Genomic DNA, 17769 nt, shown 5'->3' with positions numbered 1-17769 from the left:
CCAGATAGTATTCATATGATTTTATATAAAGCTTTCTATCCTTCTGAAAGTTTCTTAGAGAGCTAATCAATAATGATCCTATTACAATCCATGAAACAAAGATTCACTTGTTAGAAGTTGAAACACTGAAGTCTAAAGTTATAAATTCAGTAATATGTAAATAGGAAAAAGCTGTTTTGTTTGTTAACCTACAATTCTAAACATTTTATAGAAAGATATACCTAGCCAGCATTTTTTGCAGTAGTCAAAGTACAGATCAGAGTTTCGCCAACAAGCATTACAAGGAACTTGTGTGTCACCCGCAGCATGTTGCTTTCCGGATATTTGATTCAACCAAATAGCCAAGTACTCAAGGATAATAACAGAACCAAAAAAGAATACAAACATGGGCCACAATTTTCGCATGACATGCCGAGGTAAAAGAATGCAAGCAGCAAGTGACGCAACATAAAGCAAGGAGATGGAATTAAGCACAGCAAAGCTGGCAAGAAGCAGTGCTACCATGTTAATCTCAAGTCCAAAGAGATTGAACACGTTCTCTATCCAAAACTTCATGCATGCTTTTAAAGTAGTCATCTGCAGGTGAAGTCTTTCTTTTCTCAAGATATGAACTCGTTTACGGTTCCACTTATCGCTTTCTTTGGAACTTCCACAGTTATTTGAATATTTTCCCATGTTACTGCCTTTAAAGCCTCCTATTTCAGAGAAGATAGCGTTTGGCCCTTGAGATAAAATATTTCTAAAAGATGGCCATGAATGACTTCTCCCTTCTTTTTGTTTTTCTGACAAGTGGCTAGCACCTATAGGGTGTTTACTTTTGCTTGTTTGGTTTGTTGTGTCACTTGAGGTTTCTTCTGGTGAGCTAAACAAAGCACAGGGCTCCTCCCATGTTCTTCCATCTCCAAAATTGTAAGGGATCATTTCCAACCAATGGAAGACATTGTACTGAAGTATACATGATACAATAACAAAAATTTTTCCCCTCAAGCCTGATTCTAAACCCAAGAAACCAGGCTTATAGAACTGCAATCCCAGGAAAAGTGACAGAGAAAAGTGCTTTTGACCAGGGAACATTTCAGCATTGTCACCCCATAGCTGGAAGAGATACTCAAACATCACAAGAAATCCTGAATAAACTAGAAACAGCTTTGATGGGATCCGAGAAGATTTTGGCAGTGTTGAACAAACAGCCAAGCCAAAAATATATAGAAAACCAAATGCACTTACAGGGGACAGAGATGCATAAAACAAGGCCAGATGTAGTATCTTCTCACTGTGCAAAATTAGTAGACGTTTCACAAAAGAAAAGGAACTTTTTTCTGGTGCATTATCATAATCTGATTGAGGAAATTTATTCTTTCTCCTCTCATAGCTGTATAGTTGCATCACAATTAATACAGCAAGGGAATGCCAGATATTTTCCAGCATGGAAACTTCTGGTTTATATCCAAAGGCATAAGACACATCAACCATCCTCGACAACCACTTCTGAAAACTAAAACAGACGCTGCATCCATAAATAAGAAAAAACACTAGAACTGCATAAACTTTCAGTGGTAACCAAAGGCGCTTTTTTGTCTTTCCCAAAATTTGTCTTCCAGTCATCCATAACAGAAGGAAGAATAGGTAACCAAATGAAATAAAATTCGGTTTTACCAGGTATACTGTGAGAAGAATTGTTAGAAAGGCAATGTAGGTTCCATATGATCGATAAACTGAAAGAAACTTCTGCCCAGTTGCCCTCAGATATGATGCTATTTTTTTCTCTGAAAACAAAAGCAAAAATATAACAGTTAATAAATATATAAAAAAACTAGGTTAGTTATCAAATTCATGACATAAACCCACTCCACCAAGGATATTGACAAAGTTTCACAACATTTGACTTCAAGAAAAATGAGTTGGCCAAACTTGATTTAATGTTATAACTTCTAAATAACGGGCAACACTATAAAGTGATAAGAAAAGCTGGAAATTATCCTTACAACAGAAATCCACCATATTATTTTCAATGGCACTGATAAAAATAATAATGGAAATTATCAGTAGCACCCTCAAAAATTTATCTAACAGAATTCATTTTGACATTTCCTTGTTGACCTGCTGGGTGTGGCATGGTGAATTATCAATTGCAAACCCCAAATCGGAATTGCATCCATTGGCCATTTATGATGTCACAAATCAAAATGTTTTTTTTTCAATGTATAATCATTACAAAATCAACCTTCTTAAAATAAAAGTAGATTATGGCCATTCTCAATGGCATTTGAATGTATAAAGACATAAACTAGAGAAAACCAAAAGCATCTTAAAATTACACTCAACCTTTAATAAGTCATACCATGAGAGGAGTTATCATCATGGATCTGCCCAGATAGTGAAGTATAAACTGATAATAGAACTGATTTGATCAAACCAGCTCTCAAGATGCTAAAACCAATTGGAGGACAGGGAGTGTGCTGCAAAATTGCTGAAAATGAGGATAGCATTTCAAAGCCATGATTATGAACAGCACAGGAGAATGCAAGTGCTGCTATCCTCAAGAAATCCCCATAACTAGCATGATTAAGAAAACCTATGGAAATTCAGAAAAGTGGGAAAAAAAAAAAAAAAATTGTATCATCAAAGATAAAGAAAGAATATGCATGTCTCCACACAAAGAATACATATTATAGCTCAATAATGATAAACTGCCTAAATAACTTAAATTTTGTACAAGTGTTTACCTAACTGTGACAGGATGTCTGTGGCAAATGAACCTTTTTGTTTCAAGGCTCTTGAGATTAGATTAAGCTGAAGAATGTACAGCAGTGCAAAATGTGCCTCACACAGAACAATCAATGATTGACGTATCTTCCAACTGATGGTGTGGCTTAACAGATACAATAGAAAGAAAACCACTGAAGCATAAAAGCAGACATAAGTTTTTAATGAAATGGGTAAGATGTAATAAAATGCAAGAAAGCATTTAGAAAACTACAATATATATTTCCAAAAATGTCAAAAGCATTCCAAGAGTTCAATACATTCGAGGAATCTGTATGAATAGGCAATTTCTACATGAATAAAACTTGAATAAAAGTGCTTCAACTTACTATATACAGCATGAATGATTCCAGGTTTCAATGCAATAAAAAATATCAGCACCAGTGCTATAGCACGAGAGCTTTTACGCAATCCCCATGATATTGTAGCTACAATCAATACTTTAGTTTCTTCACTTTCTGAAATATAAAGGCAAGTGAAATTATGGTTGATAACAGTAGCAACCTTCCAAGGAATAATTAAATGAAAAACTATAGATGTAATAATAAAAAATATTTATAAGAAGTATTTCATCATTTAAACTGCCATTACAGGTGTAACAGGAAAGAAGATAAATGCTTGTAACAAGCATTATCAAAACGGTTAGCGCACCGTAAAGGAGTGACAAGAAATGATATACATGCCAGGATCTATCCTCATTTAAACTTTGAACTGTGTGTACCAGTGCTTAACCCACAACAGAGTGCATGTAAACATTAGCTATATGCCCCAATTCCAAGCAAAAGATTTCTAGTCAATTCTGGTGATTTTCTCTTAATGATCAGTAGCAGTAAGACTTCATTTTGAACTCTGAGTACTTCTTGTCTAATAATGTCACTTAATAGAAACTGGTTTCTCATGTAAAAGTTTATGTCAACTATGTCCCATAAAAATTTAGGGGGCCATGACAATTATGACAAAAAATGTGTGATTTTATTGTGAATTCTCCCATACACCAATTTACAATTCAAATTAATATTAATAATAATGATGATGATGATGATGATTTTCAGACTTCTAAGCATATAATAATTAAGGGAGAGTATTTTCTAATTAAAGGAAAGACAAGTGAGAAATATACAGAACTTTATGCAAGAACAGTGTTGTTAATGGCTGTGACCATGGCCCCTAATTTGACAGGAAAATGGTGACTATATCTAGCTCCATTTGCTGGAGTTCAGAAAACCAAGGACATGCAATATTGACCCTTTGTACCCTACAGCAATCACAAAAATACAAATCAGAAAAACTAATTAGACAGCCATTTTCATATAAAATGATTATTTGATGGTCATGCAGCACCATCAAGAAGCAAACTATTCTCAAGGAAAAAAGAAAAAGGAGAAGAAGAAGAAAGAGCTTAGCTAACAGCAGGACAGAAAAGTATACTAGAAAAGAAAAATAAATAATGTATGCAAAATTGCAAATAGTCCAATAGTTAGACTATTTGACTTCCCAACCTTCTACTGTGAAATCTTCACTAGAAGATTGTCTATCCATGTCAGACAAATATAGGAAGACAGAGTTGTTCACAAGATTGCCCAAGGCCACAAGGACACCAAGACAAAACTGTGCAAGTAGATAAAATCCAGGAATAGGGTAATGCCATAAGCCAACAGTTTCCCATATTTCCATATCCTGCAAAATATTTCAATAGATCTTATAATGATTACATGATAATCCTCAATGCTTGACTCTTAAAGCACACAATGAAAACAAAAAATACCTCCCACGTTTTTTTATTTAGGAACATAAATGTCACATTGAAGATGTAGGTGCTAGCAGCCCATAAGAGAATGAAGATGAGAAGCAAACCATTTAACTGGTGCAAGTGGAACAATGAAGGGAAGGCAAACACATTGTAGCCAACGTATGCAAGTAGTCCAAATGCACAGACACTTGGAAAATGGAAACTCCAAAATGACAGAGCAAGCAAGGAAATCTGTCATGGCAGTATCAATAACAATTAAGTTAGTAAGACACAATCCAAAATGTGTTGAGGAACATCAAAATAAGGGCAAGGCTTACTGCATAAAACAACATAACATGAACCAATAGATAACACACAGTTTCTATCAAGTCATTGAGAAATTACTTTTGAATGCCCTGTTTAATATAAGCCTTCGCATTATTCAGAACATTTATGCTGCATTTTGAGTGCATGTATGTGCTTATTGAAAAATGAAAGCGCTCTTTTATACTTGGTCCAAAAACCACCAACTTTCCAAATTTTTTCCCAGAAAAACAATATCTAAATGAAATAGCTTAAAATAAACTTTACCAATCACCTATGACATATTGATATCCTCATTATAAATGATAAACAGACGCTTAATCATTCTAACAAGGAAATCCAGTTCTGAATGGGTGATATCTGTAGAAAGAGATGATTCTCCTTAATTTCAATTAATCTGTACATGGGTATATATATACAATTGATTCCTATAATTGTGTTCTACTAATTACGAAGAAATTCTAAATAAAAAATCATAAATAGGAATACAGAATATATAGAGAAATAATATAGTGATTGACTTTCCATAACACTCCCCCTCAAGTTGGAGCATAGATGTTAATCATGCCCAACTTGTTACAAATGTAGTCAATACTAGCTCCATTCAGAGTTTTTGTGAAAATATCTCCCAACTGCTCTCCAGTTTTGATGTGTCCTGTTGAGATGATCTGTTGTTGAATCTTTTCATGAACAAAGTGACAATCAATCTCAATATGTTTGGTCCGCTCATGAAACACCGGATTAGAAGCAATATGGAGAGCAGCTTGATTATCACACCACAATTTCGCAGGCAGGGAGGTCTTAAAACCTGTCTCATCTAGAATTAAAGTATCCACATTACCTCACATACTGATTGTACCATGGCTCTATATTCCGATTCAGCACTAGATCGAGAAACTACACTCTGCTTCTTACTTCTCCAAGATAGGGGTGGCCACGGTCCGGTTTCGAACCAGAACTGAACCGAAATCGGACCAAAATCTGTCAAAACCAGAATCGGTTTCGAACCGGACCGAAACAGTCCTTCTACTATTTGGTTCAAGTTCATATTTTTTAGAAACCGTGAACCGACGGCTCTGAACGGGATTGAACCGACGGTTCTGAACTGGACCAAACTAGCGATTGAAATATAAAAAAAATTCAATAAATACCTCACTCCACTCCTAATTCATATATATATATATATAATTTTCTGTACAATTATTCTCTACACTCTCTTTAATTCTCAATACTCTTTCAATTTCTCTCAAATTTTCTAAACAATTATTTTCTACACTCCTTTTAATTCTCAGTACTTTCACAATTCTCCTAATTTATTATTTTATATGCTCATTAAAATTTTTAATACTATATTAATTACTCTGTTATTATTTTATATCTTCAATAAAATTTTCAATACCCTCTATTTTGATTTTTTTTTTCTTTTATATTTTTTTAATTATCAATTATCATATAATTTTTTAAAAAAGAGCAAGTAATACTCAACTCAACTCAATCCAACTAAGCTTTTATCCCAAAAATTTATTGGGATTTGCTATATGGATTCTCTTTCTCCACTCTAAACGATTTTGGGTTAAATCTTCGGAAATGTGTAATACTTTTAGGTCATATTGTATTATTCTCCTCTAAGTCAGTTTAAGTCTACCTATTCTTTTCTTTCTATTCTCTAATCCAATGTGCTCTACTTGTCTAACTGGAGCTTTCCTATGTCTACGCTTCACATGACCAAACCACCTCAATCTCCGTTCTCTCAACTTATAACTGAAAATTTTGATTCCTCTAAATCCTAAAGGGATACATAGGCAAAATTAAATTCATGCACCTTTTTTTAATTTTTTTTTTTTAAATTCATTTCATCTCTAGTTTTTTAATAAGTTCAAGTCATTGCTTATTAAATTTTTCTTAAAAATAAGTTAATTTTATTCTTTTTATTCTTATTTTATTTTGATTAAAAGATTTCTAAGAAAAATTAAAATATTTTTACAAATATAACTTAAATTCTAAATTAATAAAATTTTTCTTTAATTTTTTTCTTTAAACCGCTCCTAAACCAGTTTAAAGAAAAGGTAGGAGTGGTGCCAATTGAAAATAAGTTGAGAGAAGGGAGATTGAGGTGGTTTGGTCATGTGAAGCGTAGACATACGGAGGCTCCAGTTAGACAAGTAGAGCACATTAGCTTAGAGGATAGAAAGAAAAAAAGGGGGTAGACCTAAATTGACTTTGAGGAGAGTAGTACAACATGACCTATAAGCATTACACATTTCTGAGGATTTAACCCAAAATCGTTCAGAGTGGAGAAAGCGCATCCATCTAGCCGACCCCAAATTTTTGGGATAAAGGTTTAGTTGAGTTGAGTTGAGTTTAAACCGCTCCTAAACCGCTTTCAAACCGTCTTGAACTGTCATTTTTCGAACCGTCTTTTAAACCGTTTTAAACCTGTCCTCGAACCGGAACCGTCTTCCAAACTGTCCCATAACGGTTTAGTTCAGGTTCATGATTTTATTGAACCTGAACCGGCGGTTTAGGAACTGTAACCGACGGTTCCTGAACCGTGGCCACCCCTACTCCAAGACATCAAATTTCCTCCAACAAAAACGCAATATCTAGTAGTTGACCTCCTATCAACCTTAGATCCAGCCTAGTCGACATTTGAAAAATATTCAATATTCAAATGCCCATGATTACCATATATTATAACAAACCTTTTCCTGGAGTGCCCTTCAGATAATACAAGATTTGTCCCAAGGCTTCCCAATGAGCAACAATTGGGGAAGATATAAACTGACTTACCACACTAACGACATAAGCAATGACAGGACGAGTGACTGTAAGGTAGTTCAATTTTCCTACCAATCTCCTGTATCTCTCTGGATCTTCAAACAACTCACTATCCCCTGCTAATAGTTGTAAATTTGGAGTCATTGGTGCACTGCAAGGCTTAGCACCTAATTTTCCTGTCTCTGTCAATAGATCGAGGACATATTTTCTTTGAGACAAGAAAATACCCTTCTTACTTATCATAACTTCAATACCCAAGAAATACTTTAACAATCCCAAGTCTTTGGTTTAAAACTGGGTTTGGAGGAAGGTTTTAAGAGATGAAATACCTACAGTGTCACTCCCAGTGATGACAATGTCATCTACACAGGCTACTAGGAGAATTAGACCAACCTCAGATTGCCTATAAAATACTGAGTGATCACACTTACTCTTTTGCATACCAAATTCCTGTACTGCTTCACTGAATCTCCCAAACCAGGCCCTATGACTTTGTTTCAAGCTATAAAGAGACTTCCGAAGCCTACAAACTTTACCCAACTCCCCCTGAGCAATAAACCCAGGTGGTTGCTCCATATACACCTCTTTGTAAAGATCACCATGAAGGAAAGCATTCTTGATATCCAATTGGTGCAAGGGCCAATCATATGTAGCTACTAAAGAGATAAACAAGCGAACAGAAATAAGTTTAGCTACAGGAGAAAAAGTATCAGAGTAATCAACTCCATATGTCTGAGCATATCCTTTTGCCACAAGGCGTGCTTTTAACCTAGCCACAGAACCATCAGGATTTCCCTTTACTGTAAATACCCATTTGCAATCAACAGCTTTCTTACCAGTGGGCAAAGGCAACAGTTCTCATGTACCATTAGCATCTAAAGCCTCCATTTCCTCTTTCATAGTAGCACACCAGCCAGGATAAGACAGTGCCTCACCAACAGTATTAGGGATAGGAACAGAGTCTAAAGAAGTAACAAAACACTGAGAATAAGAAGACAATTGATTATAAGAAACAAAGGAAGAGATAGGGTAAGTGCATGAACGCTTACCCTTACGAAGAGCAATGGGTAAGTCTAGGTCAGAATCATGATCAGTATGAGATACAGGATCTCCCAACAAAGTAGCTGGTGGAGGATCTGAGTCAGGAATCTCCAATCTCCTGGAATAAACATGAACAACGGGAAGTCGAGTATGTCTTGAGACAGAAGTAACAAGCTGTGGGAGAGGACTAGACATTGGTTGGACAGTATATATTAAGAGATCATCCTCCTCCCCCTGACTCTCATACACAGATGATTGAGGAAAGAATGGAGTGGACTCAAAAAATGTGACATCTGCAGAAACAAGATAACGATTAAGAGTAGGAGAGAAACAGCGATACCTTTTTTGGAGCCGGGAGTACCCAAGGTAGACACATTTGAGAGACTTCAGATCCAATTTAGTAACTTGTGGACGAACATCAAGCACAAAACAGGTACAACAAAAAATATGGAGTTCAACAGGGAACAAAGATTTTGTAGGAAACAAAGCAGTATAAGGAATATCCCCATTAAGGACAGAAGACGGCATACGATTGATCAAAAAATATACCGTAGAAACTGCATCCGCCCAAAAGTGTTTAGGAACTTTCATATGAAAAAGAAGAGCACGAGCTACCTCAAGAAGATGCCGATTTTTTCTTTTGGCCACGCTATTTTGGGATGGGGTATCAACACAGGAAGACTGATGAAGAATGCCATTTTGTGTCATATAAGACTGAAATTGTGCTAAAAAATATTCTTAAGTATTGTCACTTCTTAATATGCGCACAGAAATATTAAATTGAGTTTTGATTTCATTACAAAAGGCACAAAAGATAGAAAATAACTCAGAACGATTCTTCATTAAATATAACCATATAACACGAGAGTAATCATTAACAAAATTAACAAAATAATGAAATCCAGTTTTAGAAGTAACAGAACAAGGACCCCAAACATCAGAATGAACTAACTCAAAAGGAGATGAAGCCCGTTTACTGACTCTAGACACAGAAGGCAGACGATAATATTTAGCAAACTGACACGACTCACATTCTACTACTGATAAAGACTGAAACTGAGGACACAACTTCTTCATGGTAGACAAAGAAGGATGGCCCAATCTAAGATGAGCTTCAAGAGGTGTTAAGGTACTGGAGCAAACAAGCAACCGCAGTACATGATTTTTCAGAATGTAGAGACCACCTGACTCACGTCCTCTACCAATAATCTGCTTCGTCGTAAAATCCTGAAACAAACACTGGTCAGAAAAAAAGAAAATAGAATAATTTAAGGTACGAGTAAGTTTACTAACAGAAAGTAGATTAAAAGAGAATTTTGGTAGACATAAAACAAATGACAAAGAAATTGACGAAGTCGGGTTCGCAGTTCCAGAACCTATGACACAAGAAGTAGAACCATCAGCTAAAGTAATAGTAGAGGAAGTGAGATTAGACTAAAAAGCAGATAGAAGACTAGAATTACCTGTCATGTGATCTATCGCACCAGAATCAATAACTCATTTGGATGAGGAAGACACAAGGCATGTAGTGAATTTACCTGACTCAGCAATAACAGTGACAGGGAAACTGGTAGGTTTTAGAGATGCCTGATACTGGATAAACTATGCAAAATCATCTGCAAATACCAAAATAGTTTTCTCAGAGGAAGATACTGTAGAATCCTCTGCTGCCATATTTGCCATCTGTGATCGCTGATTTTTCCTCTGAAGTTGCTGATAATTATATTTTGTATGGCCAGGCTCATGGCAATAATAACAAAGGACTCCTCTTGAGTCCTGATTAGAACTAGCCTCCCCATTACGCTGATTACCTCTGTTGCCTGTAATTCCTCCTCTACTTCCTCTTCTATTACCCTGTTGTCCATTTGAATTCGGCTAATAAGAGCACTACTGGCAGGCTGTGAAGATTGAGTACTCTCTGTACGAAGGACTCGTGTGAACGTTTCATGCAAAGAGGAAATCTCAGAACTGGAGAGAATCTGAGATTTAGCAGTCTCATACTCTGAAGGAAAGCCTGCAAGAAAACTCATAACAGCCAGTTACTCCCGTTGGGCCTGCTGAACTTTCACATCAGGACTAAAGGGCAATAATACTTTAAGTTCCTCATATACCCATTTAAAATCCATAAAATAAGCCATGAGAGACTTACCCTCTTTCTCAGCACGGTAGAATGCCTTACAAACATCATAAATACAGGAGATATTCCCTTTACCAGAATACAGAAAATCTAAGTAATCCATCAATTTCTTAATAAATTCACAATGATTAATTAAACTAATTACCTCACTGTGAATCGAGTTCCAAAACTGCAAAAACAACTGAGCATCCTCCCTTAGCTAAGTTTGTCATGTATGATCAGTAGGTGGGTTTTTAGTAAGGTGATCATCCTTATCAATTCTACACAAATAGACCTTAACAGTCTTACTCCACTTCAGGTAATTCGAACTATTAAGTTTGTGTTCCGTGATCTTAATCATCACCGGAATCACATTAGAAATAACATTCTTATTGTCTGCCATTTGTTGAGACAAAGAAAACTAACCGAAACGCTAATCCAAAGTGCTTACAGCTGCAAAATAACCCAAAATCACAAATCAAGCAAATACCGAAATAGGATTTGATAGCCAAACCTCAGAAGTGTTCCAAGAGATAGTGTTCCAAGAGATGTCTTATAGAATGTGTTAGAACAAAAGAAGGTATCTATTAGGTACATACAAGTGTTGAAAGATATGTATGAAGGAGCAACTACTATTGTACGCACAGTGAGAGGGGACACAAGAGATTTTCCGATCTCAATTGGATTACACTAAGGATCAGCCATAAGCCCTTACCTTTTTACATTAGTTTTAGATGAATTGGCGAAATATATACAAGAGAGTATTCCTTGGTGCATGATGTTTGCGGATGATATTGTTCTGATAGATAAGACACGAGAAGGAGTCAATAGAAAGCTAGAGCTTTGGAGAAGTACTCTAGAGTCAAAGGGTTTTAAGTTAAGTAGAACGAAGACAGAATACATGCATTGCAAGTTCAGTGAAGGCCAAATTGGTGATAGGGAAGGAGTTAGTTTGAATGGAGTGGTACTGTCCTAAAGTAATCACTTTAAATATCTAGGCTCAGTCCTTCAAGTAGATGAGGGATGTGAGGAGGATGTTAGTCATAGGATTAAAGCTAGATTGTTGAAGTGGAGACGTGCCACAGGAGTTTTAAGTGATCATAAGATTCCCAATAAGTTAAAAGGAAAATTTTACCGTACAGCCATACGACCGACTATGTTATATGGTAGTGAGTGTTGAGCACTGAAAGAGTCGTATGTGTCTAAGATAAGAGTTGCAGAGATGAGAATGTTAAAGTGGATGAGTGGCCATACTAGACTAGATAAAGTCTGTAATGAGAGTATTAGAGAAAAGGTAGGAGTGGTGTCAATTGAAGATAAGTTGAGAGAAGGGAGATTGAGGTGGTTTGGTCATGTGAAGCATAGACATACGGAGGCTCCAGTTAGACAAGTAGAGCATATTAGGTTAGAGGATAGAAAGAAAAAAGGGGTAGACCTAAATTGACTTGGAGGAGAGTAGTACAACATGACTTAGAAGCATTACACATTTCTGAGGATTTAACCCAAAATCGTTTAGAGTGGAGAAAGCGAATCCATATAGCCGACCTCAAATTTTTGGGATAAAGGCTTAGTTGAGTTGAGTTGAGTTGAGTTGAGCCAAACCTCAGAAGTCCTTTAATAGTGTACTGGATCAGGCAACAGCACACAGTGGTGGAATGAGGAGGTTGAGGCGACGCCGGCGATGCTGATCAGAGTCGAAACGGCCGGCGGACGCGCCTCCACGCGCTGGCGAGTGAAGAAACGGAGAGAACCTAAGTTGGGCGCATGAGCCTCACGTGCTTGGATTCCGACGACCGAATCAGAGGGGACGGCCGGTGGGCGGCCAAGGACTCTTCTGAGCTGGGTGGTGAGAACAAATAGTCACCCTAGATAGATAACCTAGGGTAACAATGGGTTTCAGACCAGAAACAGCCAGGAAAGAAATTCCAGATTTAAATTCCTTAATGAACCTGCTCTGATACCATATAGAAAGATATGATTCTCCTTAATTTCAATTAATCTGTACATGGATATATATATACAATTGATTCCTATAATTGTGTTCTACTAATTAGGAAGAAATCCTAAATAGGAATACAGAATATACAGAGAAATAATACAGTGATTGACTTTCCATAACAATATCAATCAGCACTGTAAGCTGGATTTGTTGTCATTTTATGCTGTAAAATTTAAACTTTTCCTTATTTTTATGCAGGTTGAGGAACAATAAAACAAAATAACCAGTACAAGTTAATATATGGAATATTACAAATTAGTTATGAATTGATGATTTACAAGAAGAAGCAAATGATAAAAAATTGGGAGCAGTTAGTATAGTAAGCATACAGGAAAGCCATAAGCCAAAAAGTTCACACTGAAAGTCCAAAAAACTGATCCTCTCAACATCATATTTGTGTGCCTTGCACCAGATCTGCACAGTAATAAAAAGAAAATGCAATGATAAGACTCCAACTAAAACACAACAAAACCTCATGATGTACTTAAATGGAGATAAATTCACATTTGGGAAAAGCTCTCATATGTAGTTAAAAGAGCATATTAAAAAAAAAAGGGATCAAAACGTAATTGCGCCACCATAAATTACCTTGATTTATGAATAAAAAATGAATGCTTTGGGGGAAGCAGTTGCACCGTCAAACTGCTTTCTCTTGTCAACATGATAAAATCCATCTCTGCGAGATCACATCTAATCCAAGATAGCTGTTAAGGAAATAGGCACAGTAAATGTTTATGAACAATGAAAAGGAATATTTCCATGTGTAGAAAGAGAAAGGCATGGAAAGTTTTCTTGTTTGCTGCACATCTGAACTTCGTAGTATGTCAAAGGAAAATAATTAGTGGTCTCCTTAGAATTGTATGAATCCTTCACATAATTCATATAGCATTCTAGGCTTACAAAGCTGCCCATGCAACGATCTAGATCTAGATTATTGCTTTGTTCAGTCAAAGGTCCTCAGTCCAAATGCTTCCAAATACTTTTCCATTCAGTAAGAATCAGCAACAACAAATACGAGCCATGGACAAGTGATTAAAGCAGAAAGAACAATACCGGCTTAATTTATCAATTGCATTTGAGTAATATAATTGAAAGGGACACCTTTGTACAAACTGATGCAGCATAGTCATATCAAAACATCTCCATTTTATTTAAACTAAGCCACTAGCCTTGTACTAGTTTACTGCCCATTCCTTGTGCAAAAGAAGCACTTGACTACAGTCACCAGGAGCAGAGATGCATTCTAAAATTCCGGATCATTTATCTATTCTTGCATCTTCCATAGTAAGGGAAATTGCCAGTCTTTAAGGCTCAAATTGATGGATATTTCCATATTTGTTAAAAAAGACATAAAACACCGCCTAAAGGATTAAATGAAGAATTAGAATGGTCAACCAAAATTACTAGCAGATTACAGATTTTATAGGACACATTACCCGATGGGTCATTGACCTCTTACAAGTTATGCAGACATGAGGTGTGATGCAGTATTTATTGGATTCATAAAAAGCCCAAAAAGAAGTTGAGGGACAAAAAAAATCAGAAATGATTGGTTCATTCCTCAGTGTATATTTTCACAATTTAAACCAGGTAGTAGATTTAAAGTGAATATGATTTGCTCACCATGATGTAGAAAAATAGAAGTGAAAGGCAAGAACAGATTTCTGACCACTCTGATTTTGCAGATATTTTATAGAGACCTATGAAACCAGCAACACATTGAATAATCCCAGGAAACTTGACAGGAAGCTGATATGCATACAACAGGACAATGTTGAAGCCCGCATACAACAATAGGTAACTCCACCACCTTCAAACTCATATGAGTTAGCATAAATCATTCACATCATATGATTGTAGAAAAAATAACTACTCTTAGTCAGCCAAGAGCAAGTCTACAGGAAATACAAGTTACTTACTGAAAGAGGCCAAAGAAATTGCTTGTTATAGACCAATTGATAAGTCCAATACTGCTACAAATGAAAAATGGTAAGGATGCCAAAGATGGATGACTAATGCCCACAACCAACTGTACAGCAGGCAACAATAAGCAGCATAAAACTCTGAGATGAGAACCTTCCATGGAGCAAAAGGAAAGATAATCAATGATGAACATCCCAAGGTTTGATTAATTGGAGAAAAATATAAAAACAACTAACCACACCATTTAATGGTGATAAGAATATAGTTGAGGAATATGGAGGACACAATACTAACAATGAAGGGGGGAAATTGTAAATGTTTCACTGAATCAAATGAAATGATTCTGTATCTCTGATAGTTCAGGTTAACACTTAGATTTTAGACAAAAAGTCATTTCACAAACTATGCTATAATACCTATTTACAAGATAGAATAAATAAATGAGAAAACAAGAGGAAGTTTGGGCAGGGGGAAAGCAAGATCAATTGCTGAAGAATATCTCACTAATTTAGTCACCATCCTATTAAAACCAAAATGCTCTAAGAACACTTTATATGCCAACTATATTGCAAAAGTACCTTAATGAATATTTGAATTGAAAGCAAACTAGAAAATGAAGAAGACTGCAAATATTTTAAAGAAGAAGTATGTCACAATATACAATGACAAACCTATATGTGTGACAGAAGAATATAGATGCCCTAACCACGAATCTTCCAATAGATCCAGATGAAATCTGCTCCCATAGATTCCAATTACAGCAACAAAAACTGCAGATACTTGGATGACCAAAAAGCAAATTACATATGGCAAACTCCAAGAATGAACACTGCAAAACCAACACATTTCAGTATGTATAGATTTGCTTAAAAAAGTAACCCCGCATCTTCAGCAAACTTTCACAAAGGAATATCAACAGAAGGAGAAACTAAAGGTAGCAGTTGTCAACATCAAACCTCACCTTATGAAACCAACTAACTTGGCCCACTGAGCATCAGAAATACTCCACTGATCCCCCTTAACAGCCCATACAATGTGAAATATGGCATGTGAAAGAACAGCCAGAGAAGAGAAGACAAGCGTACACCATGATAACAGAGATTGTCTTTGAGATCGAAACCCTATTAGGTTTGCAACAAATAAATTATGTTTAGAATTATGACAATAAAATAGGTAAAATATCAACAATATGAAGAGAAGAACATTATATCAAACGGGATATCATATTGATATGGCTTTACTGCATTAGTCCAGTCTTAGTTGTCATTTTTGTTCATTTACCTAATTATCAAACTCTTATTCAAGAACAACACGTACAGTAATAATTCAATCATAAAATTCTTTCAGGAGCACTTTAAGAACTACTGATCAGTCACAAATTAATCCATCCATAGATCTTACATTCAATATTCCATCTCAACTTTATTTATCTTGTCTGACTCAAGTTCCTGAACAATAGCACCTCGATAACAACAAACATAAATTACATATGAAAAGAGAACATATGCATTAGACTTCCTGGTCAAACATATGCAGAAGATGGCTGTTACAGAAAGCCAAATCAATATAAGACTTCATAAATAACTCTATAAGTAGGATTTTAGATTTATAATGCATTATCTGAGAGGTAAAGTGTGTGGGGATGAACAGAAAGAGTTGAAGACCATTATCTATTTATGTCTTTCATATCTGTTATCATTCACAGGAATCAAAATACAAGATGCCAGATATGTCAAATCGTCAACTTCATACACAAATGGAGTTAGACTTGAGAACTTCAAAGCATGAACCAATTTACTAAGTACACAACTAGCTCCTACTCTACATGAATGGAGGTGGATTCATGAATGGACAGACCAAATGTCAAACCTGACCACTTTTTAAAATCTAGAGTTATATATGTGTTCTTGTCAATTATTCAAGTCAAATCTAGTAGTGTACAAAATTATATTCTTCAATTTTCTTTCAATGTAGCATCAGGGCCAAAAATAGGTAGCATTTGACAGCCAATTTCCAGCACTGCCATGCATTTAGGACAAAGAAGATGTAAAAAATTAGACATGCTTTTCTGCCTTTCACATCTTGTAACAACCATTCTTCAATGCATAATCAAATTGAACTAAAGTAGAACATAAAAGGAATGTAAACCTCAGCTAGCAAAATATGAGGGACAAAATCTTTGTTAGGAAACTTTATAGCAGAATACAAGAAGGATGAGATATGATTAAGGCATCGAATATAGCATCGGCAGCTTACCAATTTTTGGTGCAGCATACTGAATGAAGAGAAAGGCTATCAAATCAACCAGAGACATCAAACTCCAATTAAGTGAAGCAGCTGGATGAAGCAGAGCACAAAAGGATATAAGGTTACAGCTGATGCAGTAATTCATAGTCAAAGCACTTAGCAAATGCACAACACTGTAGAAAATATATGGAAACCCAAAATATAATATCATGAAGCATGTAGCCAAGACAACTTAACTAAACCTTAATCCCCAACTAATTGAGGTCCACCAAATGGATCATTTTCCTCCACTCTACTGCCAAAGTAGCATACAGCCAAATAGATAAATTGCCACTAGAATATCTGGTCATATCCCATTGTGTTTAATGATATTATATATCAGTAATAACATCATTGAGAGGAATGATTGTTAGGCAGAGAAGTAATATGTTCACAAGATCAGCATGGCAGAAATAAGGGTACTAAGATGGATGTAATGCATTTGTAGAAAAGTGAAAATAACACCGATTGAAGGAAAGATAAGAGAAGGGAGAATGAGAAGATTTGGACACATGTATTGCCTGCTAACAAATGCACCAATGTGGAAATTTTAGCACAAGGAAGTTTGTATGAAAAAGAAAGCGCAGGGCAGGCCTAAGGTGTCCAAATATTTCTAAAGGTGTAGCCATAAACTGAGTGGAATGGATGAAATGAACAACAATGTATATTACAGACCAGAAGTAACTCAAATTCATTGCTTAAAAGTTGCAAGCTTTCAAGAAATTTCCCATAGCATCACCAGAAGGGAGCATAACTTCACAAAAACATTCATCAAGAAGTATTACACTTGTGCTACCTGATAACTAT

At 35.8% G+C, this 17769-nt stretch overlaps 1 protein-coding gene across 1 annotated transcript in view; it reads right to left on the bottom strand.

The window, feature by feature from the left end:
- Nucleotides 1-17769, bottom strand: part of LOC110642559 (piezo-type mechanosensitive ion channel homolog) — a 28504-nt gene that overhangs the window by 9730 nt on the left and 1005 nt on the right. The window contains 13 exon segments of the mRNA XM_021794652.2: nucleotides 222-1766; nucleotides 2342-2575; nucleotides 2727-2900; nucleotides 3096-3224; nucleotides 4266-4443; nucleotides 4532-4747; nucleotides 13083-13167; nucleotides 13342-13457; nucleotides 14377-14563; nucleotides 14673-14829; nucleotides 15348-15505; nucleotides 15638-15797; nucleotides 16933-17013. Of these exon segments, the coding sequence (XP_021650344.2) occupies nucleotides 222-1766; nucleotides 2342-2575; nucleotides 2727-2900; nucleotides 3096-3224; nucleotides 4266-4443; nucleotides 4532-4747; nucleotides 13083-13167; nucleotides 13342-13457; nucleotides 14377-14563; nucleotides 14673-14829; nucleotides 15348-15505; nucleotides 15638-15797; nucleotides 16933-17013 (3420 nt within the window).

This window comes from Hevea brasiliensis, unplaced genomic scaffold (assembly GCF_030052815.1).
Source record: "Hevea brasiliensis isolate MT/VB/25A 57/8 unplaced genomic scaffold, ASM3005281v1 Scaf7, whole genome shotgun sequence".
In the NCBI taxonomy this organism is placed as follows: domain Eukaryota; kingdom Viridiplantae; phylum Streptophyta; class Magnoliopsida; order Malpighiales; family Euphorbiaceae; genus Hevea; species Hevea brasiliensis.
Note: the sequence above shows the minus strand (reverse complement) of the source record. Positions and strands in the feature narration are given on the sequence as shown.